We start from the raw sequence: 27,846 nt of genomic DNA on the forward strand, positions 1-27,846 counted from the left end.
GATAACAATAAAAGAATTTCTACTAGAATTTATTTATGAAATTGAAGACAACTATCTGAATGAGTTAGTACGATAAACTATATTCACACCTTTAGGAACTAAATATAAATTTTACTCTTTAAACAATAATAACAGGCAAGATAAGTTAATTAGGAACAAATTTAGGCAAAAGTTAAAATGATTATTGAAACAATTTGTGATAGTTTTTTTACAAAGACGAATTAATGTCGAAAGTTTTGCCACCACTTACAATAATATTAGAAAATATTGGGAACGAGAACAAAGTGGATATGTTTGGTGACAGCTTGATGTGGAAACAAATAACTCCTGGAATTAATTTAAATTAGTATGTTTTCAAATCAACTACAAAGACTTAAAACGCATTTTTTTTTTTTATTAATTAGAAAGTGCAAAATTATTGAATTAATAATTAATAACCTCTTAATGAAACTTTGTTTTTTTTTTCTTTTTCTTTTAATAGGTATACGTTGCAGTTGAAAAATGTAAAGGCACTTCTTTTCTTTTCTTGTAAACAACAGCGTAACCTTCTGTTTTGTTAATTAAGATAATAGCAATACTAAAAATAATAATATAAAATAAAGTTGGAGGGCTAATTATTTTTTATTCATTTCCCAGCGCTTTTTGTAAAAAAAAAAATGCCCTTTTCTTCAATTTCCTTCTTTCTCAACAAATTAAAACTTGACATTTTAGCTATTAAACATAAAAAATTAATATATATTTCAGGGTGGCTACCTTAAGTGTACAAAAATTCAAAATCAAGCGATACAGGAAAATTAGTGGATTTATTATTTAGGGTAAAAGTTTTTGAGTATAATTATGTTTTCTTTCTTGAGTTAAACGAGCAAGTAATGTAAAAATCCTGGAATATATAACACTTTCTACACATAAACATAATTCGATAATTAAGTTTATAAATGAGTGTCTCTATTTTTTAGGTGAATAAACTCCTCGCAATTTAATTTAAGACTAGCTATGTGAACTGCCAGGTCTTTGTTGAGCACATTTCTGCACGTTAAACTGAAGAGAAAGAAAAAGCGCATCTTGGAAAATTTAAAGCAATGCTGTGATGAATGTCCAGAAGGAGATAAGCTAGAGGACCTTATGCCAAGTAGACTTAAGCTAAAATATATCCCTTGACAATATCTACCTCGGCTAAGGCGCTACCAACAAGTTTAATAGCAAAATGATAATTTCTGATCGTAGCTGGACATAAAATCGCAGCAAAGAAACGAAAGCGAATTCCAACCACTAGCTTAAATTAGGATACGAACTTAATTTATATCCAGTACAACAGAATGCAATAATATAATGAAATAAACTGAAAGCAATAACAAACCCACATTAAGAGAGATCAACAGCAATATGGATGACAGGAAGTCAAAAAACAGTAAAGGATCGCAAATAATGGGTATGAAATATCAGCTGGTTTTCCCGTCGAAAAATGAGAAAGAATATTCGATGAGGAGAGCAATGCCTCCATTATGGTTAGAGTAAATCGTATAAAAAGATGGCGCACAGACTGCATGACCTCAGGATACAATATGGAAGCTAAAGAAAAAATTTCAAGTGATTAACTGACTAGAGTAATATTAACTACAACTACAAAAATATATAGACGTTCCGTAAAAAAAGTTTACACAATTAAAAAAAAAAACTTTGTAAGTTTGGTGCTTAAATTGTTGAGTTTTTATTTTATAATTTTTTTTTTAAATTAACAAAGAATTAATACATGAAAGACAAAAACCCAAAATAAAAAATGAGGCACTTGAATGGGATTCATTTCTTTAATAATAGTTTTCTTAAATAATGGATTTCTTTCAGACAAAGTTAAGTAAAATAAAATAAATAACTAAGATAGAATTGAAAATTGAATATTCCTTTCTTTCTTATTAAACTTAGAACAAAATTTTATATAAAACTGTTAAATCATTTTTATTTAGATTTTCTTCTTAAAAAGATTCAATGTTAATATATTTAAATATGAGGGCTTTATTTATACAAATATTGTTATTTTTCTTAAAGTTTGTCGATTTTATTTACATCCCAGTAGTTAGCTTATGACCACCACACAAGCTGTTGAGTAAAAGAGCAAAATGTTTATTTCTTTCGTTTCTTTTAGCAATATAAATATTTCTGGACGGCTTTTTTTTTTTTTCTACAAATAAAATGAATTCTTTAGGAGAGCTATCAAAATGTTTTTTCCTTATACTTTGAAGCGAATATCACCGAATATTTTCTCAAGACAAAAATGAAGATAAAAAAACAATGCATTATATACGTAACAATGCATTACATTATAATAAACAAATATATATATAAAGGAAATAAAGAAAAAATATTTATACATTTAGTTATAAAATGAACCTCATTTAAAGGATGCCATTAGTTAGATACTGGAAACCGTCATAAAGTTTAGTTGATATAGAGTGTATACTGGATTCCACTAAGTTGTCTATCAATAGTTGTAACTGTTCTTCAGTCATATTCATATGAAAACGATTTTTTAATCCTTGCACTGTTGCTGCACCACATTTGAAACAAGGCAACTGGGAACCTGCGAAGAGGAAACTTTATCAATGTTGAATTGTTAAGTATGTTTAGGAATTACCTTGCATTTAAGTGAAATCACTGAAGAATAATTTCTTACAACATACAAACATTATGTAAACTATTTACGTTGATAGAGGAATGTTCACTTAAGTTTTTTTACCTGTAAAGGAGTAGTAGATGGGGAAGGGAGTTTAAAAGAGATTTTTTTTTTATAGTTTTTATAGTTAGAAAGCGCTCAGGCTTTGGATAAACTGGGCTGCAAGGGAAAGATTTTTTTTTTTTTTTTAGTACTAGCTCTTGGATCACTAATGCCCATTTGCACAAGAGTTAAGTTTAAAAATTTTAAACTGAATATTTTCAAAACTAAACATCTTTAAAATTCAGTTGGCTTAACCGGTAAAACAGAACGAAACCAATGATATGGAAGTCTCTTTTTACAAACATAACTGAACAAAACCTTACACAAGTGTTTTATCTGAAGAAAAATCTAAATATGGTTATTTGCTTTGGGTTGTTGATTTTTTTAACAAACAAAATATGAGTAAAATTATACATGTTATTTAATATTTTGTAAACACTTTTGCTTTATTTCAAATACTATAAAAGCATTTGTCGTCATTTGCGTTTTAAAACTGTAATGATCAAACTAAAGGTTATAGATAGCATTTAAATTGCTTTTGTGTCAATGCGTGATTGAAAAAAATACAGATAGAATATAAATTATCCACACAATTAGAAAATCTAATAAATCAACCCGCCTAAACAAACAAATGGTTGCCTAACAATTGTGGGCCAATGTCTGACCCGCCGGTCATAGGTTCGCCATCACTGATCTAGGGTGTAATCCTGGCCAAAATTATACAATCACGAGCCAGCTGCTGCCATAAACCAGAAACATTTATGGCAAGGGTATCAATATTGTTTCTGGGTTCGATTCCCGGTCTAGGCCTTAAATTTTATTCTATTTAATAAAGAAGTAAAGACTTTGAAACGGAACGTGTAACAAGCCTAAACAATTATAAAAGAAAGAGGGAGAAGTTTTTGCTCAGAAATAAGCCTAGTTGTTTCAAAAATAAAAAAAGTGTTTTGCAATTTAGTTTTTGTTTCATTAAAGTTGTTTCTTTAAGAATGGAAATAAAAGCTTATTTATTTATTTAAAAGACATTTAAAATAAAGGATTTTGTTTGCTAGTTGCCTCAGTCCTCGAACTTGATGAAAAAATAGGCATTACTTTTCTTTTTTTTTACAGCCTCCAATCAATACTGCTAGATTGAAATAACTTTATTTTAAATAATAAAAAAATAAAGAAAATACTTCCAAACTACGTCAGATTTCTATATACAGCAACAGTTTTGTTATCGGCCGTTTAAAAATGAAAACACAAAAACAGTGATTAAATTTCCTTTTTTAAAAAATCCGATTGCAAATTAATTTTCAAGAAGAGTTAAGTTCAACGATTTATAAAAACATGAAGTCTCACAGACTTACTTTTTATTTTATTTTGAATTACAATTATTAAATTAATTTCTGAGTTGCAAGCAGTTGCCTATAGGGTTTTTGATTTTGTAAATTATCAATAAAAAAAAAAATCGTGTGAGTTTCAGTCAAAGTTGGTGAAAAATTATGAATAAATTATTATTAAAATCAGGCGCCACGGTAGCCAAGCGGTTAGAGGCGAGACCTGCGAAGCCAATATGTATTGTGGTACTGGGTTCGATTCCCCGGTCTTAGGCCTTGGATTTTATTTAATGGTTAATAAAAGAAATTTACAGTAAAGTATGTTTGCAAGTCGCCTCCGTCAACGACACCTACTAATTGGTAGTTGGACGTAAAGCCGGCCTGAAAAAATAGGCAATTCCTTTACTTTACTATTTTACTTATCATTAAACTCTGCAATAAAGTACATATTTCTGATAAGTTTAACCTAAGATAATGTGAACTAAAATTAAATAATACAAAAATAAATACAAACCTAGCCTCATGATTTCAACTAAAGAGAGAATCTTATCCATATGTTTTCTAGCCGCCACTAAACCTTGCAACATTAATATCTTAAAATATTCAAACATATCTGATTTTGGACCGCCCATAACATCGACAAATTCGGAAGTCAATTTAAATGGTGAAGTCTCAAACCCAAGATTTCTAGGAGAAGTAGATAATATAAATCCAAAATCTATATGAATTAAATGACCTTCACCACTGAGCAATATGTTACCATTATGTCTGAAAAGATAAAAAAAAAAAACATTGGTTTTATTACACCCAACAAAAATGACGTTATTAATGATTTTATGAACATTAGTTGGAAATAAACATACATTCTTAGCATAAATTAAAACTAGAAAAGCAATTCAATGTCCTTACCTATCTTTGACTTGTACCAGATAGGATACTAAGCAATAAGCCGCACAAGATCTCACGAAATTTCTCTGAGCAGTAAGAAATGCTTCACTGTTGGATGGACCAAATTCTTTAGTAAAATATTCACTCAACGACAATTGGCAGTGTTTCTTAATTTGATGAAGACTTACAGTATTGAGTATAGGTTCTATTAAACCAGAGTCATCAGATAAACACAAAATCCTGCAAAAGAATTAAAATAATATAAAATATTTGAAACTTAAGTTTTAAAGAATAATAACTGAGAAGTTTTGTTTACCTGTAAGGATGTAGCCAAAGTGGAACTCTTTCTGCAGTCCAAATATTTTGAAGCATGGTGAGAACCTGTGAAGCTAACAACTCCTGTCTTAGATCATCTCCGCATTTTACTATCACTGAGAGAAGTCGCCACGAAGACAGATAGCCATACGGCGAACATTCTCTAATACGACGTTCCTTTTCTTCCCAAGGTTCCTTAGTAATAAAAGAAGATATAACAGTAAAAAACATTTTATTATTATTTTATTTATTTATTAATTTTTTTATAAGTGGGAGCGAGCAAAGTCAGAATAAAGGACGTGAAAATTTATATCCCAAAAAGAAAAAGAGCAGAAAGTTACCAATTTTGACTAAACTGATTCACACCATGAATTTTAAAAAAGACATCTAATTAATACCTATTAGTATGTACCAAGTGATTTCTTTAGTAAAAACAAAAAAATTAAATAATCAACATTCAGCCCTTGCTACATGGCTCACTTTTTGAAGCGGGACAATGCTTTAGATTAATCTCTAAACTGTGATAGAAGAATGATATGAAAGAAATAATGATATTAAGAACTCGCCTTACTTATTATACAACAAAATAAGAGATTAGACACATTAATATTTTATACAATTATAAATAATGATTTATTTTCTTATTTCAGTAATCTATCTTCATTTTATTAAAATTTATATTACGCCTTTCTGATCTAAATTGCTCCAACAGGACTAAACAAAAGGAAAAGAGTCCTTGAGGCACAAATATTTTGACTTGTAGGTAAAGTAACTACAACTAGATCGCCTCGATCATTGACTTTATTGAGAAGTGCGGGTTGGAGATTCCAGTACACACACAACGCAATCTGTAACTCTTTTGTTACAGGCTCAGAAAACACATGCATCGTACGGGACTGGCCTTTGTAGGTTCTGTCAAGAAGAGGAAGAAACGGCACTGCACGTGTTGTGTCAGTGTGAGGAGCTAGTCTGGCTAAAGATGTTACTTCTCGGGGTGGAAAAACCAAGACCTGTGAGCTTTAACCAAGAGTCGCTCTCCAGAATTAAGAGTCTGATTAAACGGACGGCTCTGAAGGGTGAGCTTTAGAGTAATAGGAGCCACAATAGATCCAAAGGGGTCGCAATGGCGTAGGCCTTAATGGCCGCCCTATAAGAATCTTATCTTCTCTTAACTCTTTTGCTGATGTAAAGTTAAATTCTTCCAAGGTATTTAAAGTTTTAGAAGAGGGCTTTTGCGGAAGAGAGCAAACGACAATGACCAATATAGGAAAACAAATTTGTTTTTTGCTCGTCCTGAATAAAATTTGCTGCTTGAGATTACTGCTAATAAATCTATGAAAAACCAATGAAAAAATATGTGGGATAATAATTGATAGTCTTTGTAAACTGGGCAGAAGTATGAGAAAATATCGGGCTATTCATGAAAACCTAGGAAATTTACCTTTAAAGCTGCGGCGGACGGATCTTCTGGATCATGGGTGAAAGGTCTTGGATCATGTAATGATTCGGAAAGACGTCTTCGAATATCTCCAGCAGCAAATAATGAAGGTTCTCTTGAATCCGTTGATTCTTGAGATAGCTGAGATATAGTGTCTCGTTCTACAGTCTTCCGTACACCAACGTACTAAATTTAAAACAAAATAATTACATAATTCAATAGGAGAACGAAATAAAGAAATAAAATGAATTGATATTTTGTATTTTTTTTATTTTATTTTTTATACATATTGTTTATATGTATTCACTTTTTCCCTTTGACCCAACAGCCTATGAAGGAAGATCCAATCCTTTGAGTTGGGACTTTTTATATGAATGTCAATCAACACCTTGCTTTCCCATTGCCAAAATTTGTGTTACCAAAAAATTCAAAAAGTCCAATTCTGAACTTTATAAATACCGTTGTAAAAGTAGAACCAAAAATTATCTATTGCAGCTTTAACTAATATATTGTACAACTCTCATTGCCGAATTAGCTGAGTCTTTAGTTATTTTGCAAATCCCTTAATCCACATTTGTAGGCAAATGATCAATGAAAATATTCACGGAAGTGCTGATGTTTTATACTCGTCTAATTTTGTCCCTCCACGGCGACAGTGTTTTTTGATTCATTGATTATTTCTAACTCTACAGAAAATTTCATTGCTCTTCAAAATCCATAGTTTATTAAAAATCATCAAGTACAAACAGTTCGTCCTGCATATTCTTCAAATATATTGAAACACATCGTAATTCTTACTTATTCTCTGAAGCCATTTGTATTAATCACTGCGTTACATTACAATTTTGGCACAAATTAACATATTTTTAATTTCAACAAAAAAAAAAAAAACAAACGTTATTTTAAAAAAATCCAAATTTTTATTCAATTCAACTTTTTTTATTAGTATTTTAAATCTAGCCCATGTGATTCGACTTTTAAGTTGTATTTCTACTATCTGTTGATTCGCATCCTTCGATCCTTGATCTGTTCCTTCGATGATTCGCACTATTCCTGGGGGCTTAAAGTAACAAAACTTGCACTCGCAGCCTCTCATTATCATATAGCTGATTCTTCTTTAGATGCTGGTAAATTAGATACTGAATAAATTATTCATAGTTGGATGGGAACCTATGGATCTATGAAGAATAGAGCCTTCCGTTTGGTGGTGTCTCCTCTTATTGACGAAATGCACAATGCAACAATTTCCTTGAAATAATTTGGACGGTGAAATTTGCTCTATCATTGTAGTTCACTTGTAAACCAACTGTGAAGTTCTGAGTCCAAGTATGCTATGGACACCATCCAAGAACAGTGCTTTCAATTCTAGTTCCCGAACCTTCTTAGGATCCGCTACTAACGACGAATCATTTTATGCCAGCTTTAAAAATGTATCAGCAGCTGTGGTAAGTTTAAAACTTGCAAGTTCGGTCCTAACTTTAATAACAGAATAAAAACAAGCTCCGAAAAAATGGCAAAAAAAACTAGGATTTGTTTTAATTATCGAAATCCTGTGGTATTGCCCCACACTTCCAGATTCGATTCTTGACGAGTCTTAGTGCGATCTTGTAGCGAATAAAAACGTTGCAATGGGCTGCTCTCACTTTCAACAAGGATTTGTCTGAGAGCTTCACTTCACAGATTGCTGTTGTGCCAGTAGGGCTTTTCAAAAGGATAATAAGGAAATGTAAAAGGATAGGAAATAAGGTTCTACCTTCCTAATCTTGCAGCAGAAGTAGGATAATGGATTATTTAAAGTAAATATTGCTTTAGTCTGCCTTCTTTTTCTTCTTGGCTTCTTTAATAAGTTCTTCTCCAACTGGGGCAATATATAAATTTTCAGAATCTTAACAGGACTGTTTATGACACAAATCATTATTGTTTAAATTTTTTTGAAAGAAATATGCAGAAATTATATTGATGACTTTATAGGGGTATAAAATAAATAAAAACAAAAAATATCAACCTGCTGTGAAATTTCATCATCATCCTGCGACCAACAATCAGATTCTGCATCCAATTCTAGATGTGAATAACTGGTAAGAGCAGCTGCTAGATTTTCTTCAGATTTTGTATGCCTAAGCGTGTTCATACTCTTCGAAACAACAGGTGATGTGGCCAAATCTTCTACTTCAACAACTTCCACATACAGTATGTAGGGTGCCTGAAGTGAAAAAGTAAACCCAAAGTAAATATCAATCTTACATTATCTTTTACCTCTTAATATTTATAGAGAATGAAATTATTGATTCAAAACTATTAAAAATATTAACCTTATCTTTAGAATTTAACACTGCAGCTGCATGCGGAGGAATCCTTACAATATGATGTGGTGTATGACTGTTGAGCGGTAGCCATACTCTAGCAGGTAGGTTTAAGTTCACCAAACTTAATTCAGATATCAGCCTTGTGGTTCTCGCTTCCTTGGTGCTTACTGTAGCTAATGTTTTACCAATATTAATTAGCGTCTTTATCAGTTCCAGTTCTGGAGATAGGCGAGGCGCCTGCGACAAAACATTACAAACCGAATGATGTAACGTATACAATAGTCAATATCCGAGTATAATAAATAATGTATAATAATAATAAATATAATAAATCGCATAATAAATGTGATGATATGTTCGGCATATCAGTTGCTCTGAGTCCAAGTTCTGCAAAAATAGAGTTGACATTTTTCAACTCCATTCGCCCAGCTATTATTTATTGAGAACTTGGATATCATAAACATTGCAGAAATCCAAAGCAACAAACAGCGCTAATAACTTTTCTAAAATATTTAAATGAAGCATCCTAATTCATTTACTGTTCAATATAATAATAGAGTTTAAGAAAAATGATAAAACCTTTCAATTAACTTTAATTATTATCCTCAAATTTGTTTATTATTAATATTTTTTTTAATTAAAGGCGCGTCAACATCTGAGTTTATGGACGCTCAGAGCTTTTTTCAATTTCCTGCCCGCCTTCGGACAGTGACCTCTCGTTACACACCCATCACCGGACAGTGAGTTGTAAGAAGCTCCTAGGAAGAGAAAATTTAAGGACCAACAGCTGGATTCGTACTCGGGATTTCCGCTTAGTAGTGCTAACCACTGAGCTAATTCCTTCTCTATTTTTGTTGGTGTTACTATTATTATTTCCATTTTTTTAAATTGATTTGGTAGGGGTCGAGTATAAAACGGAATTTATTTATCTGCTGTTTGAAATGTATAATTTATAAAAGACCAACTCTTGTAGTAAAGAATGTTTATATTAAAATAAATTTCTGTTCTTCTTTCTTACTCTCTCTCTATATTATATATTTATGAAACAGTAAAACAAGTATTAACAGTTCATGTTTTTTTAAGGCTACAAAAAATATGAAACATTAAAAAAAATCATAACTTAGGATGGAAGATTTGCGAGGAATCGGTCAAATAAAACAACTCGTCTTTTTGCCAACGTTTCGACAAATAAAGAGGACAATATATTTGTCGAAACGTTGGCAAAAAGACGAGTTGTTTTATTTGACCGATTCCTCGCAAATCTTCCATCCTAAGTTTAACAATTTGCGGTCACGAAAACTATATATTCAAAAATCATAACTCTTTTATTCCTATTTTCATGTTGAATGAAAAATAGTTTTTCTAATAAATGGAAGTTTTTACTTTTTATAAGTCAACTTCTTAAATTCTCGCATTCTTTGAAATTGTTTGAACATAAAAGTTTTATTAGAAAATACAATGAGAGAAAAAAAAAGTTGTTTCGAAACTTAATTTGTACTTGGACGTAAAGCCCACTTGAAAATAGGCTTCATCACGTAATTTTTGAGTTTTCAACACTAATGTAGAATGATCTCCTTGTGGTATTTAGAGGTAGTGAACTAAACTTCGCTAGGACAGTTGTAATAGGGTTGATCGACATAAACTGTACGAAAAAGTGTAACGTTAAAAAAACACCCAACTTTGACATGTCTAAGATGAAACTCTTAAGCGATTCGAAAATCAAAGATATTCTTTAAATTTTATCTTTAAGACATTATAAAATAATTATTTTATAATTATATTTACATTTTCTCGTAAGTTACTCCAAGAATCGAATCGTACTTACTGTGAAACATCATAAGACGTTAGCCAGACCCCCAAAATACAAATAAATTCAATTTTCAAAGAAAATGAATGGAAGATTTGAAATAAAATTGATGCGACTATGAAAGGGTAATTCTAATTACACAAATTGCATTATAAAACATTGGAACCATTTTCAACAAAATTGGGAAATTAAAAATCACATCTTAAAGTGGGTTTTCCTTTAAGGGATTTTTCTGAAAACTTTATAAGAGATGACAGAATATCAAGCCTTTGTATTCAGATTGATTGGAAGAATAGCGAGAATTTTGAAACTGGAAATACACTTCAACAATCAAATTAGTTAGACCAGGGGTTGGCAACCTATTTCAAGTAGAGAGCCATTTCTCCTTAAATAATTTTAATAAATCTTACCAAGAGCCGCAAGGATGATGGTGTAAATAACTCTGCAGATCATTTGTATCCCCAAATTATTATTTTATGATATTCAATAACATTTAAATGTTTTAAAACTGTCCGCTAGGACAGTGGTAAAAGGGTTAATCGTCAAAAACTGCACGAAAAATCGAAACGTTGAAAAACACCCAACTTTGACAATTTTATATATTTATTTTCACATATTACAAAGTAAATAAACGAATAAGTAATAACTAAACCTGTATTTGAATGAAAATGGCGGCAGTCCTGTATATTACGTTCTGTATTTTAATATAATTCTATTCAATTTCAAATCTATCACATTTAAAATTCTTTTTGAGAAAATGTCTTTACTTTAATAAACGAAATTTTCATTTATTTCAATAAAATTGAAATATACAATTTATTTTGGACAGGCTGAAGAGCCACACAATTTGGGTAAAAGAGCCGCACGCGGCTCGCGAGCCGCGGGTTGCCGACCCCTGAGTTAGCCTAACCTAGCGATTAGTTAACCTTCTTTCACTAGTTGTAAACAACATTTTCAATGAATAGCAAAAAATAATAATAAGTATGATTATAAGAGCAGGTGATTATTAATAACAAAACCAGAAGGTAATAATCAATAAATATTCAATAAGTTATAAATATATACGGGTACTTACATCACAGCTACAAACGGTCCTTTTACCTCTCAGGTCGTTTACCTTTCCTTGACAACTATCAAAACATGTACATCCGTTATCAAATGCACGACCAGAATTTAAATCTCCCAAACAAACACGATTTGATCCTGCAATAGTAAACAAAATAGAAAGGTGCAACAACAACAACAAAAATTTATACATTTAAATTCAGGTTTTAGATAGTATCTTGATATGTATGCATCAAATTAAGCCTTTCATTTGAATCAATTTCACTTGAAACTACACCGAAATGTAGCAAGAACAGATTCTGGACGCTATCAATAATTAAAATTAAATAAATAAAATTAGCCCCAACATAAAATCATAACTATTTGTTTTTTCCAGAAAATTATTTCTTCTCATTAAAATTTTTTGTTTGTACAATCTTTAGATAAATACCAAATAAATAATTACAAACACGTACTCTCAGTAAATTATTTACTACCAATTTTACAATTTAAAATATTCTGTATCACAAAATGAATACTTTAAATCATGGATAGCGAACCTTTTTGAGACGTGGGTCAAATTTTGTTCATTTTTTAGTACTAGCTCTTGGGTCACTAATGCCCATTTGCACAAGAGTTTAAAAATTTTAAACTGAATATTTTCAAAACTAAACATCTTTAAAATTCAGTTGGCTTAACTGGGTAAAACGGGACGAAACAAGTGGCTATGGAAGTCTCTTTTTACAAACATAACTGAACAAAACCTTACAAAAGTGTGTTTTATCTGAAGAAAAATCTAAATATGGTTATTTGCTTTGGGTTGTCGATTTTTTTAACAAACAAAATATGAGTAAAATTATACATTTTATTTGATATTTTGTAAACACTTTTGCTTTATTTCAAATACTATAAAAGCATTTGTCGTCATTTGCGTTTTAAATCTGTAATGATCAAACTAAAGGTTATAGATAGCATTTAAATTGCTTTTGTGTCAATGCGTGATTGAAAAAATACAGAGAGAATATAAATTATCCACACAATTAGAAAATCTAAATCAACCCGCGTAAACAAACAAATGGTTGCCTAGCAATTGTGGGTCAGTGAAAAAGCTTGCGCGGGTCATAGGTTCGCCATCACTGCTTTAAATTATGAAATAATTATGGTTAACGTTCTTACGAACCATTCATTGAATTCGCCTTTTGTTGTTGACCTTGATGTAGGGCCGAAGCGTCTGATTTAGATCTATGATGTGTTTTCTTGAGAGGCGAAGGTGCAGCCAGGCAGTTGTTGTTAGTAGTAGTACAAGGACCATTTGGGCCAGCATTTGGAATAATCACCTGAGGTCGGGATACCCGTCTTGTAGGCTCGGATTCTCTAGGCCTTAGCAGAGAGTGATAAATTAAAAAATGAAAAAGAAGTAACCTATACATAATAGCCTGGTATAGATCGATATCGGCCTTTATTTTCAAATAATGGATACATAATTAAAGTGGTCAGAGTAAGAGTTAGGATTCCAAGATACCGATATTTATAACTCTTTTAATCAATCAATTAGGCCATAGGTGCCTACATTGATTCATCATCAACTGTTTTGGTCAAAATACCCTGGAAGTATGACGCCAGTAGTAAAACAGAAAGTGATCTTGAAATCCCCGCAGAACTACTGACATATTCTATTTTAAAGGGCCTCAACTCTTGTTCTTTGCAAATTTTCTTTATTTCTGGCCGATTTTGGAGTTTCATTATTATCAGTTACAAATTACACTTACTTATAAAGCTTCTATTTTCACACAAAATCCACGAAAACATAATGAAAATATTGGAGCGGTTTTCAAAAAAATAAAAAATTAATAAATAAAAAATAAAAATTGACCACATGTCAACTCCGACATGTTACATAAACATACATATGAAACCTCCACTGGTTATCTTCAAAACAAATTTCTGGGAAAAGTTTTGATTTAAAAAGTTGACTAGAATGACTAAGGGAAAGTAAAAAAGAAAGTTAGCTAATGACATTTGACCTTTAACTTTGACAATAGTAATCTACGAAAGGAATAAGGGTCAAGGTTCTCCCTTTTACTTAATACTAATCACACTATCAGCACTTCCATTAGTACTAGTGAATCAACGCGGCTGCAGAGAATCAGGTTAAAGATGGCAGCCAGTCTCCTAAGTAATATAAAGCTAGCATGTCAATTAATATAATTACATTTTTGACAAACAAAACACGAGGGTGCCATAAATCTTCATTTTTCCATACAGCAAAAAATTAATTGTTTCACTCACCTATATATTATTGATAGCTGAAGAGTTGCTCAGACTTGTACACTTATAATTAAAACAATTATTAAATAACAAATTAAATTTTTTTCAAATTACGGTTCTATAATTTTTTAATCCTATTTTTATTTTATTTCATTTTTTTTTTGTAAAAATAGCTCTCTGTGAAAACAAAATAATATTTCTGACCCCTGAGATGTAGTAAAAGAAGAGATTTAGACGATTTTTTCCTCAACTAACCTTAATTCTCCTGACAATATGAGGTTCTTCAATTTTGTACCATGAGATTTCTTCTTTGATGAAAGGGCTGCATCTGAGCTGTAAGCATCTAGTAACCATGAGCACTTCAAAGAGAAATCAACAGATTCACGACATCTAGAATTTTTTTATGAAATATTTTTTTGTTAATATTAAAAATTAAAAAAATAAATATAAATATTTTTATAATTATTTTATTCGTATCACCTGTGAACTAAATATGGATGAAGTACCTCTGCAACATCAGGCATCTGGATATACATGTTGACAAGCTGAGGTAAATAAAAATCTACCTCACTGTTTGGGAAACTGAACACTTTGTTACCTAAACCAAATATTAACTTTACTTTTACAAATTCCACATTTAATTAATAAATTAGAAATAAATCTTCTTAAATGTCATCAGTAATGGAAAGGAACTGTAATGACATTTAAGTTTAGGAGACAAAAAAAAAAAAATATCACTGACCGATGTAGCTTTGTACGCCTGGCTCTTTCGAATTAAATAGATACATGATAGCCATTGACGTATCAAACAATTTAGATTCAAATAATCGTAGTAAAAATCCTTTGGCTGTATTTGAGGGTGGAAGAGGAAGTGGAGGCGGCGGAGGCGGTGGTGGAAGTTCTGGTGCAGTAGGCGTCTTCTCTTCTTCGACTGGTTCGTCGGCAGTAACATCGTTGACTGATATTGAAGGTGTAGATACTGGTGTCATTTCCGTCTCGCTGGAGCGGATACCCACGCAACAGTAAGATGAATCATTGCGTGTTTCTTTGCTCGCTTCGACGAGATCAAGGCTTTCATCACTACGATGTGTAGAAGTTGAACCAGTTCTTTCGGATCTGTAATGGAAGATCCAATTCTATTCTAGTTTTTCATATATTAAATATTATACTATGAGTTATGTAAGGTTTTCTTCTGGTTTTAAAGAAAGATAATAGTATTCTTTTTGGTTCGGTTTTATAGTTGCTATGATCAAGTTACAAAACAATTTCGTGACTTCACGTTAATTAGGTTGCACTATTTGGGAAATTGATCTAAGTGCGTTTTTGTATAACTGTGGCTTGGTGCAAGAAGTGCTACACGTTAATTAGGTTGCACTATTTGGGAAATTGATCTAAGTGCGTTTTTGTATAACTGTGGCTTGGTGCAAGAAGTGCCACACGTTAATTAGGTTGCACTATTTGGGAAATTGATCTAAGCGCGTTTTTGTATAACTGTGGCTTGGTGCAAGAAGTGCCACACGTTAATTAGGTTGCACTATTTGGGAAATTGATCTAAGTGCGTTTTTGTATAACTGTGGCTTGGTGCAAGAAGTGCCACACGTTAATTAGGTTGCACTATTTGGGAAATTGATCTAAGTGCGTTTTTGTATAACTGTGGCTTGGTGCAAGAAGTGCCACACGTTAATTAGGTTGCACTATTTGGGAAATTGATCTAAGTGCGTTTTTGTATAACTGTGGCTTGGTGCAAGAAGTGCCACACGTTAATTAGATTGCACTATTTGGGAAATTGATCTAAGTGCGTTTTTGTATAACTGTGGCTTGGTGCAAGAAGTGCCACACGTTAATTAGATTGCACTATTTGGGAAATTGATCTAAGTGCGTTTTTGTATAACTGTGGCTTGGTGCAAGAAGTGCCACACGTTAATTAGGTTGCACTATTTGGGAAATTGATCTAAGTGCGTTTTTGTATAACTGTGGCTTGGTGCAAGAAGTGCCACACGTTAATTAGGTTGCACTATTTGGGAAATTGATCTAAGCGCGTTTTTGTATAACTGTGGCTTGGTGCAAGAAGTGCCACACGTTAATTAGATTGCACTATTTGGGAAATTGATCTAAGTGCGTTTTTGTATAACTGTGGCCTGGTGCAAGAAGTGCCACACGTTAATTAGGTTGCACTATTTGGGAAATTGATCTAAGTGCGTTTTTGTATAACTGTGGCCTGGTGCAAGAAGTGCCACACGTTAATTAGGTTGCACTATTTGGGAAATTGATCTAAGTGCGTTTTTGTATAACTGTGGCTTGGTGCAAGAAGTGCCACACGTTAATTAGGTTGCACTATTTGGGAAATTGATCTAAGTGCGTTTTTGTATAACTGTGGCTTGGTGCAAGAAGTGCCACACGTTAATTAGGTTGCACTATTTGGGAAATTGATCTAAGTGCGTTTTTGTATAACTGTGACTTGGTGCAAGAAGTGCCACACGTTAATTAGATTGCACTATTTGGGAAATTAATCTAAGTGCGTTTTTGTATAACTGTGGCTTGGTGCAAGAAGTGCCACACGTTAATTAGATTGCACTATTTGGGAAATTGATCTAAGTACGTTTTTGTATATTTATACTCATGTGAAATAAAAATAATTTTTTCGTGAGACGATTTTAAAGCATTCTTCCTTAATTATGATGATTAAGTTTATGAGATTATAATAATATTCTCCTTTGAAGAGATGTGATGCGATGAATTCAGAAATATATTGGTAGTAAATATAAAAAATGTACATTACTTAAAATTTATAGAATCATGTTGGAATCTGTAATAATGAGGGGAAAGTCAGAACATTTATTGGTCTTTCTGTTACTGTTCAGTTGTGTTTTTACCTAATCTATTACAACTTATTTTACCTCATTTTCCTACCAATTGTATTCCTTAACAATGGATGAATATATAAAAAGAATGTGTATAAAATGTTGTACCAATTTTTGGAGAGATTTCTCTATAGAGTTACTGAAGTTAATTTTGAGAATGTAAGTACATATTGAGACGCGTATGTTGCGAGTGATTCAAACTGAAACTAGCACAATGATCGCATCATGTGGCTTTGCGTTACATTGGAACTTAAAAATGATTTAATTAACTTAAATTAATTAGTAAAAACCACTTTTTCATACTCAGAGGACCTCAAAATTGAGATTGCCAACTCAAAATCGAAAATGTGCACAATCTTAAGTAATAATAATAATTAATGCTTATTCGAAAATTGTATTGCGATATTAAAGCTTTCATTTATTAATTTTTTTTTTATTGTAATTTACCACTGCAACAGTTGTTGCAACAAGCAAATATGGTAAAAGAAAAAAGAAATAAAAGAGAATCATGAGTGGAGAAGGCACCGAGTGGTGTCACTCCAGTAACGTGCTTTGCTCTCACGATAAGAGAAGATCACGAGGCCATCTTCTCTTCAATCTCCTTAGAGGATTACCTGGTAATGTGGAGGAAGATAGGTGTTCTATGAGAGGGTTAGGATGAGCTGCTGTAGAGGAATGAAATTTGAAGAAACGAGTGATAGCAAGATCTGTAATGAAAGGGATTTTGAGGCCATTATGGATAGTGTGAGGTTAGATACATAGAACGGAGCGTTAAGAAGTTTTCGAAGTATTTTTGACTGTAATGTCTGGGAGGCGTAGTGAGTTGGAACGCTTAGGCTGGAAACATAGTGGAGCGGCGGGCAAAGCAATTTAAATAAATAAAAATAAAATAGAAATATATGCAGATAAAAAGAAATTAGTCAATTAAAAAAACACAATAATTTTATTAAATCACTACACCATGATTTGTCATAAATTAATGTTGTTCATCTGAAAAACTGGAATAGTACGACGCTACAGAAGAAGGATTGGAGAATTCGTCCTGATCAGAAGTAGTAGGACGTGAAAATGTAATTTAATTTTGCCTAGTATTTAGATGAAAGTTAGCATTAAGGGATTGAGAACCAAATTAAATGTAGCAAAAATTACCTGAATTCTCCATTAACTACTAATTGTTAATTAATTTAAACTATTAATTATTAAAAACTATTGTAGCTTCACAAATACTATGGCCCCACAGAAGTTTCTTTAAACAAACAACCAATAATGTATCAATATCCATAACCTTTGAAAAATAACCTTTACAAATTGAGCGCGATGAGAGCGAAGAAATCAAACATGTCATAACGCTTCGCTCTACTCTTTATAGATAGCGTTGCTCTATCTTTGCTTTGCTCGCCACTATGCGCGGTCCCATATGTTTACTTGTGTTTGATTTCGCCGCTTTGCTCGCCGCTCCACTATGTTTCCAGCCTTAGTCGATCCCCCATACTTCGATGCCATATGACCAAATAGGTCGGCAGTAACAGTAGATATAAGAGTCTTTTGTTATGTAGGTTAAGTTTCGAACGTTTGTCAAGTAGTCTGGCGAGAAGTTTTGTAGCGTTGGTTAGTTTCTTGTCTTTTCAGTCTAGTATGGGGATTCCATGTCAGCAGTTTGTCCAATAGTTGGTATAGGAGTTTGGTTCAAGATGATAGAAATTTAAAAATATAACAAATAATATAAAACAAATTTATAAATCAACCTAACTATTATAATTGCAATTACATTTTTTAAGTAAATATTAATAATAATAATTTTGTAATTTAAGGCGTGTCAACATCAGGAGCTTTTTTCAGTGTCGGAGTACCGGTCTCCTTATAGATTCTCTCTTGCAGACAACTCTGTCCAACAGACAGTGGGCATTAAGAAACTCGTAGGCAGCTGGTTTCGAGCAAAGGATTTCTTTAAGAAATCGTTTAAAAAAAACCATCTCATGAAAATATTGTCTTGGCTCATGGCAAGGCATTGTTACTGCAGAAAAGTGGCTGGTACTAAATAGCTTTTATTTAATTCAAGGAAAGTAGAGCTTAAAAAAATCTCGACGTACATGAAAAGAAATATTTTTGAATATTACGAGGTGAACCAAAACATGGCTTTACAGAGTTAACTCAGTTTGAACTGTCAAAAAATATGGTTAATTTTTTTTTGTAATGTTAGTAAAATTTAACTTCATTATTACCAAAACTGTTAAATGTTAGTAATGAATTTTATTTTAATACTTCATCGAAAATGATGAAAACTGACATTCATAATAAATATATTTAAAAGAGAACAAAAATCACTCCTTTTCTTTGTTGCATTTCATAATTTAATAACAGTTTATATAATCAATTAGCAAAGAGAGCGGAGAATCTTTCCGAATCTAAATTTTACGGCTGTAATAAAACAATTAACACAACATAACTCCAAAAGTAAAAAATAAAACAGAAATTACTCTCTAAAATAAATTTTCAATTGTTCACTCATTTTTTAATTTTTTTTTTTTTTGTAAATGGCTTCAAACATTTTCTTAATCCTTCGAAATAATCATTTAACACATATTGAAAGTTTTACTTTCTAAAATATAAAAAAATAAAATTTTAAAGGAAGGAGTAAATGTCAAGAAATGGCAAGCAAGGCCGGTTTTAAAATCATTCTTTTACAGTAGGTTTAAAATGGGCAATTCGAAAACCGAGTAACACTGATTCAAGAATCTTATTTATTTAAATATCCTACAATAAAAAAATTCATTTATAGCTTAATTTTTCGATCAACGATCAACGAGGTGTTTATTCGTACAATAAGTTTTCATCTGAACTCAATTTAAGTTTAAGTCTGCAATTACGGTTTAAAAGTACTCTATGCTAGAAAATGTAGTTTTTAGATAATATCTGGACAAACTCTTAACTTCATATTTCACTTTTATTGCCTTCGTAGAGCCTAACAAGACGTAAGTGTTAAAAATCTCACTCAGGGACATTCTTCTTTACAATATATTTAGTAATTTTTTTGAGATTTTCTTAAGAAAAACGGCCCCTAGGATGTAGTTAGTATTTCATACAAAATTATGGATAGCAAAATTATGAAAAACATTTCTTAAAAGACTAATTCGGTTAAAAATATATATCTAAAGTTCTGACGTACTAGTAGTATCAGAGCTTAACCAATTTTCCGTGTATGACATAATTATACTGAATATTCAAATACCTCCCACCATATCTCATATTGAAGGTTCTGGCCATGATCCATTAACCGGAAGCGTGACGTTTCTGGTTTTCGTTGAAATGGCTGAAATTTTTTTTTTTTTTAAACTAGTCTTTATGAAGTTCCACTATCCCTTTAAAGTGTAATCTGTACAATGAGCAATCTCTTGGTTATATAAAACATTTAGTTTCCTTTATAGCTTTGACAAGACTGAAGAAAACAATTAATTGCTAAAATCATTTACGAATACTTTATTTAGTTTACTTCTGGAAACGATTAAGTTTCTCTAGAGATTCAGAACTTAATTAAAATCAATGTTCTGTAAAATGTCTGGTAAAAATCAAGGTAATAACTATACAATGAATGAGTATAGTACGTAGTACATACATATTAGCCGTTTATTTTGAAAGTGGCATAAGTCACTTTGTTTTTAAGTCGAGATATTCAAGGGTTTGCGTTTTAACACGTTTAAAAATATGGATGCTAACTTTCTAGAAGATTTACTTGTATTTGTTATCTCATGATACTGATATTTTTCTCAGTATAAATAATTTCGTATAAACATTTAAAAATCACCATTTTTCATTACGGTAAAGTGACTTAAGCCACTTTCAAAATAAATAGTTTAGAAAAATGACTGACATATATTAATTTTGTCAGACGTATTTTACTGAAGTGATTGTTTTGAAAGGGCAGTGATTTACTTTGTTTAACTTGGGCTCTGTAAACTGCTCGACCCTCCCTTCTCACCTGAGCTCCTCCAAAGGAGAAGAATTAAAATCAGTTTTTGGTTATAATATAATTTACAAAACTGCACTATTCTTTCGTACTTATAAAAATAAGTCCAATGATCACAACTTTTTTAAAAATATTGAAAATAATTCAAAACAATATTTCACACACACTTATCACATGTTTCTATTTCTTTCACACTAAGCCCCGTAATTAATTTCCTGAGTACAGCGACTTACGCCACTTTCAAAATAAACATGTTTGTTATACCGTTAATTACCAACACTTCTCTCGAACAAATCTCAATAGTGCTCAACTTATTGATTGCAAATTTTTTTAAAATGAAAATATACCGTTCAATTGTATTTAGTGTTGCCATTAACTCGATTTTTTTTGAAAAAGTGACTTATGCCACTTTCAAAATAAACGGCTCATACCAAGTATGTACCTATCATACCAAGTAACGGCATGTTGGGGTAGTGACTATGAGCATTAACTTGAAAAAGGTTTTGGAAAAAGGTATTTAATAGTCTGATAGGGGGCTGAGCCCCCAAGCCCTATCCATCTTCGATAATTCACACTATTCCGAAGGCTCAGCTGATCCACGGCCTCCTCAATCAGCTTTGCTTTAAAGAAAAATAACCAAAACCCTTTTTCTATAAAACCTGTAAACGCTCGAATTTCTATTTCTGCATAGAATCGTGTTTTTTTGCTTCACTAATTTTCAAATCACAACACAATGTAAAAAAATGGAAACGTAATATAATATTGAACATTTAATAGAATAAGAAATATTTTAGCATTTCTTAAGCACAAAAAATAGCTGCTCTGTGAAATGCCTTATTTTCTTTAACATATGTGTCGGACCCAGCTGTATTATACATTATGCAACAAAATCCAAGCTTGAGACAATGGTTTCTGTACCTAATAAAACATTTTATAAACGTTTAGAATAAACTTCATAATTTCTGGCTTGGTCTAATCACCATTGTTAGCTTCTAATTAGATTAAAGAAAGTTCAATGAAAAATGGTTTTTTTTTGTTCTTGTACATACGAGGTGTACATAAAATAATTATATAATATATAATTCGTATATACAATAGGCAAAAAAAGTATTTGCACACCCTGTTATTTTAAGGTTTCATATAAAAAAAAATAGCTTTTTTACCCAAATTACGTTTATTTAACTTCTTAAATCAAGCACTATAAGATGATAAATATAAATATGCAAAAGAGTCAAATAAATTAAGTATAAAGAACATAATGTTATTTTATACTGCAAAAAAAGCATTTGCACACCTAGTTAAACATTTCAATAAATAATTTGGTTTACCCATAACCAATCATAACATTGTCCTTAATATTTAGTGTGCATCCCTTTAGCTTCAATTACGGCTTGTAACGCCTTGGCATTGATTCAACTAAATTTCTTGTCACCTCATCTGATAAATTGTTCCAGGAATTAACTGACACTTGTCTTAAGTGCTCCTTACTTGTAATAGAGGTCTGGCGGACTTTCCTGTCCACAATATGCCACAGATTTTCAATTGGGTTCAGGTCTGGTGATTGAGGTGGGTTCAGTAATCTTCTTGGGGCATTATAAAGGAGCCATTCTTTTGTAATGTTGGCCGTATGTTCTAGATGGTTATCCTGCTGGAAATGAAAATCGTTCTCCAAACATAATTTTACAGCACTTGCCTTCAAGTTGCCTCGCAACACCTCCAAATAAGACCGAGCTGTTATTATGCCCTCAATAACTTCTAAATTACCCACCCCAGAGTAAGCCATACAGCCCCAAACCAAGATATATCCTCCTCCATGCTTAACAGTTTTTAATATATTTTTTGTATTCAAACCAGTTTTATTTCTTCTCCAGATTGTTATTATATTTTGTGATTTAAAAACCTCAATCTTGCTTCCATCAGAAAAAAATAATTTTTTCCCGAAATTCAACAGGTTTTTTAACAAATTCTTTGGCGAACTCAAGACGTTTTTTCCTATTAACCTCACTAATAAATGGCTTTTTTAAGGGTCGCCTGCCTCGTATGACTTTATTGTGAAGGACGTTTCTTATTGTTTGAGGTGTAACCGTCTTTCCTGAACAAGACGCCAGGTCATGCGCAAGTTTTTGAGCGCTGTGAGTTGGTTTCCTCAGCGTGTCTTTGAAGACCTTCCTCCTCTCCCGTTCATTTAAGGCTCTTGGTCGACCTGTTCGCTGTTTATTTTCTGTTGTTCCTCTTTCAATGATATACCTCACTGTTAAAAACGATAAAATTACTTTATTTCCGATTTCTCTATTACTGTTTCCAGCACGATGTAATGTAAGCACTTCCTGTTTCACACTCACAGGAATTTTTCTAGATTTTGGAGCCATCTCAATGCACTAGTTGAAAACACAATTAAAACTAATGAATCTAATAAAGGGAGTATAGACAGTACCAAAGGTGACGTTAATCCTCTTTTGTTAGGGCATTTGTTTTATTTACATGTCAAGAGATCCCAAATTACAGCTGTGCAAATACTTTTTTTGCAGTATAAAATAACATTATGTTCTTTATACTTAATTTATTTGACTCTTTTGCATATTTTTATTTATCATCTTATAGTGCTTGATTTAAGAAGTTAAATAAACGTAATTTGGGAAAAAAAGCGATTTTTTTTTATATGAAACCTTGAAATAACAGGGTGTGCAAATACTTTTTTTGCCTATTGTATATTACTTAGAAGCCCCCAAAGCTTTAAAACTGTTAAATTATTAAACGTTTAAAATTCTATATAATGAATAAAAGAAATCCAAAATTAAGAACAGAAAATAAAATATTAAGCGCCTCACACAATAATCTAGTAGCTCGGAAACGATACTGAATTTAAACCAAAAACGCCGTGCTGTAGGGCGTTAGGAAAAAAAAAAGTATTTTTAAAAAGGGTTTAAAATGTTATAAGGCTGCAATAGAAGCAACTCGAGAAATAGGAAAAATTAAGAGAGCTTTTCTTTGTTAATTCATGCTTACATTAAAAATTTTTTAGGAACGATATATGGACCATGAAAGTTGGACAAGAAAGAGATATCCAAGGACGCTTTATCCAACTGTTCTAACAGAATCTAATGCCGGAACATTCACTGCAAAATCCTACAGGCTCACTCAGTCAAAAATAGCCACTTAGATGACATTTTTTTATAACTCGTTAAAGTAAAACCGCGAGAAACGCACTTTGAAACCACTATAAAGGCAGCGGAAATATAAAGTTAGATCTTTGTATCAGATTCAGAAACCTGAAGCCTGCAGCTAAATACACAGCTAAATAGATATTAAATACTGTATCTGTCTATTATTGCATGTTTGATTCTATCTGTTTAATTTTAACAAGTACAGTCTAGGGAACATACACACCACACTGTTAACCATCCTAAAAACTGACGATTGCCCGAAACCGTTCGGTGATCAAAAACCAACGCAGGCACAAATAGAAAAATCTGTTATTGGCCTAGAGTTTTAGTCTCAACCTGGGTCGCCCTACAGACGAGAACAAGATTAGACTTTACAAGATTTTAGTAAAGAAATTCTAATCAAATTTATTTGAAAAGCCTTAATAGTAATATCAGTGACCTAATTAAAGTACGAAAAAATCAAATAAAAAAATTAAGGTACATGTTACGCTCCCATCAATTCAAATAATGTATATCATTGTATGTTTTATCACTTGTTCTGTACATTTTTAAGTGTGGTCTAGGGTCTAGAGTGTTGCCTTTTCTTCTTGAGTTCTCAAAGAACTTCTCAATGTCAAATTTCGTTGAGAGTCGTTACAGTGCTGTCAAAACCTTCTAACGAAAAATTCAAAACAAACTTCCACCAACTAATTTGCATATTAATTGACGTCATGATGGAAATGGAACCATAATCGGGAAATAATAGAAAACATCATATCTAAATTTCCCACAAAAAAAATGTTTAGACTGTATATTTGCTGCCGACTTTATAAATTATATAAAAAAAAAATTGTATTTCAAAATATCGAGTACTTTGTAAAAATTTTTCATTTGTAATTAAGAAAGTAATTTTCTTGCGAAACTGATTTAGTTTTGGTATCTAAAAATTAGTTGAGGAAACTCATTTATAGAAAATGCACTAAAAGCGAACGTATAGTGTTCACTTTTAACCCTCTTAAGAGGAAATTTATAATCGCGCAATTTTAGATTTTGTATTTCCATAGGAAATGCCGTATTAAGGCTCTTGAACAAAAAAACAAAGTTCAAATTTGATGTCCCAATGCTACTTGGGGAACTCAAGTTTCGATCCAAATTGATCAAGAACGGATCCTTTAATAAATGAATTTTTCAGTTTTCTCACTAACTCGACGCTAACAGATTTCTTTAAATGTAACCCATTAACCACTTCAATAAATGATATAATTTTCATTTGAATCTCTTGCTGCAAAATTTTATTTCAGCAGAGTTCAGGGTGATACCACTTTGGGATTCTGCCTAAGTTCCATAACAATAAACTGAACTGCGTAATTTCGAACACACAGCCTTGAGAAAATATTGATTAAAATTTGAAATAAGTCTTAGAATATGTTTTTAGTTTTCACATAACTGTAGTCAAAGAACTACTACCACTTTTGCTTAAAATTATTTTCGGAAAAATTGTTTTGTAAAAACGTCTTAGAAATTTGGATGGAATCTTCCCTTAATTGTATTGTTTTTAGTGAACTTTTCAACGATAAATAAAAAAATAATTACTTTTTTATCAAGATCAAAGGCGCTATTATTGAAGGAGCTATTGTTTGGGTGAACATCCACGCAAGGTATACACACTCCTCACAAAATTGTATTAGATCCTTTTAAATTAAAAAATTATATCCTTTTAAAAAAAAAAAAAAAAAAAAAAAAAATAGAAACATACTAACCCGCAAATGATACCGGAATCATCGGATCCTGGATGTACTTCAACTTCAGGTGATGGTGTAACGTCCACTTCAGGTATTTGTTGTAATGCAGAATCTAAACTACGATTCCTCTGATGAAAATTCACATTATTTACATTCACGCCTGGTAAGAGAATGCCCATAGACCTGAGAAAACATTCGTAAAAATGTATTAATTAAAATGTTAAACATTGTTCTATTGTTAAGAAAATGAAAGCATTATTATGTGAGTTTCAACAAATTAAAAATATAATAATAATAATTTAGAGAATTACTCTGACAAAGAATGACGAGCAACTTTTTTTGGGAGGGTTATAATCAAACTGATAAGAACTAAATATTTGGAATTCTATTGCAATTTAATGTAACCTACATATTATTCAAGACACCAATATCCAGATAATAATTCGAATGCCAACAATTATTTCTATCAATTTAAAAAAGAAACAAACCGACTTCTTTCAGTTAACTTAAACAAAACAAAAAAAATAAATAAATAATGGTCAATATGCCTCAACATTTGTAATTTTATAGCCCTCTTTCTTTAAGCACAAACATTCATTTTCTGCAAAGGATAATATTTAATAAATGCTGACACAAAACTCTGCAAGTATCTTACTTAATGCACATTGGGATGTAATTTTGAGTTTGTTTATAATAAAAAACAAGGACAAATACAAGGTTGAACAGAAAAACTTTTTCTTTTTTTTTTAAGAAAACTTCTAATGATAATTATGAGAAATATCCGTTTAAATAACGCCTCCAGTCAGTATCTTTAAAGAAAAACTTGGAGAAAACAAAAACATTAAAGCCTATCTCACAACTTCAATTTACTCAGGGTATCCTCTATTAGTTTACTTATCTATCTTAGCAAACATGACTGGAATGACAAGGTCACTGGAAAGTTGATTCATTTGATACGCGAATTAAAAAATAATAATTTGGCATGTGATTTTGGAATATAAATACAATTTAAAATAATATTACATGTTAAAAATGTTACAAAATATCACAAAAGAAACGAAAAATACTTTCACTTATTGCAAGGACTCCCCTCTTAAGGACTTTCCTGCGAAGGATGTGTTAGCAAACAAGAGAGAAATGAACAAGAGAGAGGGTAATAGTATATTGTTTCCAATCCAATTAGCAATACATGCGTGCTAATTACAGACATGAACGGAATTTCACTAATTTTATACCTAAAGTCGCACACATGTTTCATATGAATCTCCTGATTCTGTATAGTATAAACAGAACAAATGAAATCAAAAAAAGAATAATAGTTTTATACAGTTCGAGTACTTTATGACATGAATAATGTGTATCCAGCACACAGAATAAACTGATAAGAGGGCAAAGTTACGAATGAATTTAAAATATATGTATAAGAACAAATAATTTAAATCAAAATAACATGAACAACTGAAATAATTCATACCTAAAATCTAAACTTAGATTGCGTTGATGATTGCTGAGACGAGTGTTAGGCCTAGCGTGAACTGGTGGTACAGCAACGGCCAGCTTCAGGCGATGTACTTCACTCATCATAACATCAAGACTTTGTACACATCATTTTCAGTAAACAATTCATTCTAACCACCACTAAATAATAATTAACGGAATTATGGAAACATGAATTTTAAAACATTATTAATAAGAATATATCGAAACATTTCACTAGAACTGATATCAAAATAGTTCCACAAGTACTGATAATTCGATAAAACTATCAAACCATTCATTTCCAAAGGCAATTAAGCATAATGCATCCCTGTAGTTAGCCTACAGTACATATTTAACTGGGCTTGGCCTAATCAAATTGCTTACAAAATCCTAGAGATACCTTAATAAACACTAACAACGTCTAACACCTCCCTTGAAACCATATGGTAAAATTTACTAAGGAACACTATTAGTCATGTCTAAAGAAATACCCAAACTCCCGAACCTACTAACAAAACACACAAAATACAGAAATTACTAACTTCAGGGCAACCATAATTAA

The 27,846-nt window shown here is 31.6% G+C and overlaps 1 protein-coding gene across 6 annotated transcripts; it reads right to left on the reverse strand.

Annotated features, from left to right (window-relative positions):
- Positions 1 to 451: 451 nt before the first annotated feature.
- On the reverse strand, positions 452 to 27,846 carry fwd (phosphatidylinositol 4-kinase beta fwd). 6 transcript variants are annotated; one of them, XM_074134932.1, is made up of 16 exons: positions 27,827 to 27,846; positions 27,280 to 27,443; positions 25,824 to 25,988; positions 14,838 to 15,211; positions 14,576 to 14,693; positions 14,351 to 14,485; positions 13,008 to 13,207; positions 11,859 to 11,986; positions 8,983 to 9,213; positions 8,676 to 8,873; positions 8,424 to 8,528; positions 6,674 to 6,856; positions 5,234 to 5,427; positions 4,939 to 5,157; positions 4,544 to 4,797; positions 452 to 2,575 (listed from the first exon to the last, which is right to left on the reverse strand). In XM_074134932.1, exons 2-16 carry the CDS (start codon positions 27,387 to 27,389, stop codon positions 2,391 to 2,393), a joined length of 2,799 nt encoding a protein of 932 aa, XP_073991033.1. In that variant the 5' UTR covers positions 27,390 to 27,443; positions 27,827 to 27,846; the 3' UTR covers positions 452 to 2,390. The 6 variants fall into 6 exon arrangements, with proteins under 6 accessions (XP_073991033.1, XP_073991036.1, XP_073991034.1 ...); XM_074134935.1 differs by lacking the exon at positions 27,827 to 27,846 and having other exon boundaries at positions 452 to 2,176; positions 2,386 to 2,575; positions 27,280 to 27,820; XM_074134933.1 differs by lacking the exon at positions 27,827 to 27,846 and having other exon boundaries at positions 452 to 2,176; positions 2,367 to 2,575; positions 27,280 to 27,820.

The sequence above is a fragment of the Rhodnius prolixus genome, unplaced genomic scaffold, assembly GCF_049639745.1.
Source record: "Rhodnius prolixus isolate KJV_2025 unplaced genomic scaffold, Rpr scaffold_5, whole genome shotgun sequence".
NCBI lineage: Eukaryota > Metazoa > Arthropoda > Insecta > Hemiptera > Reduviidae > Rhodnius > Rhodnius prolixus.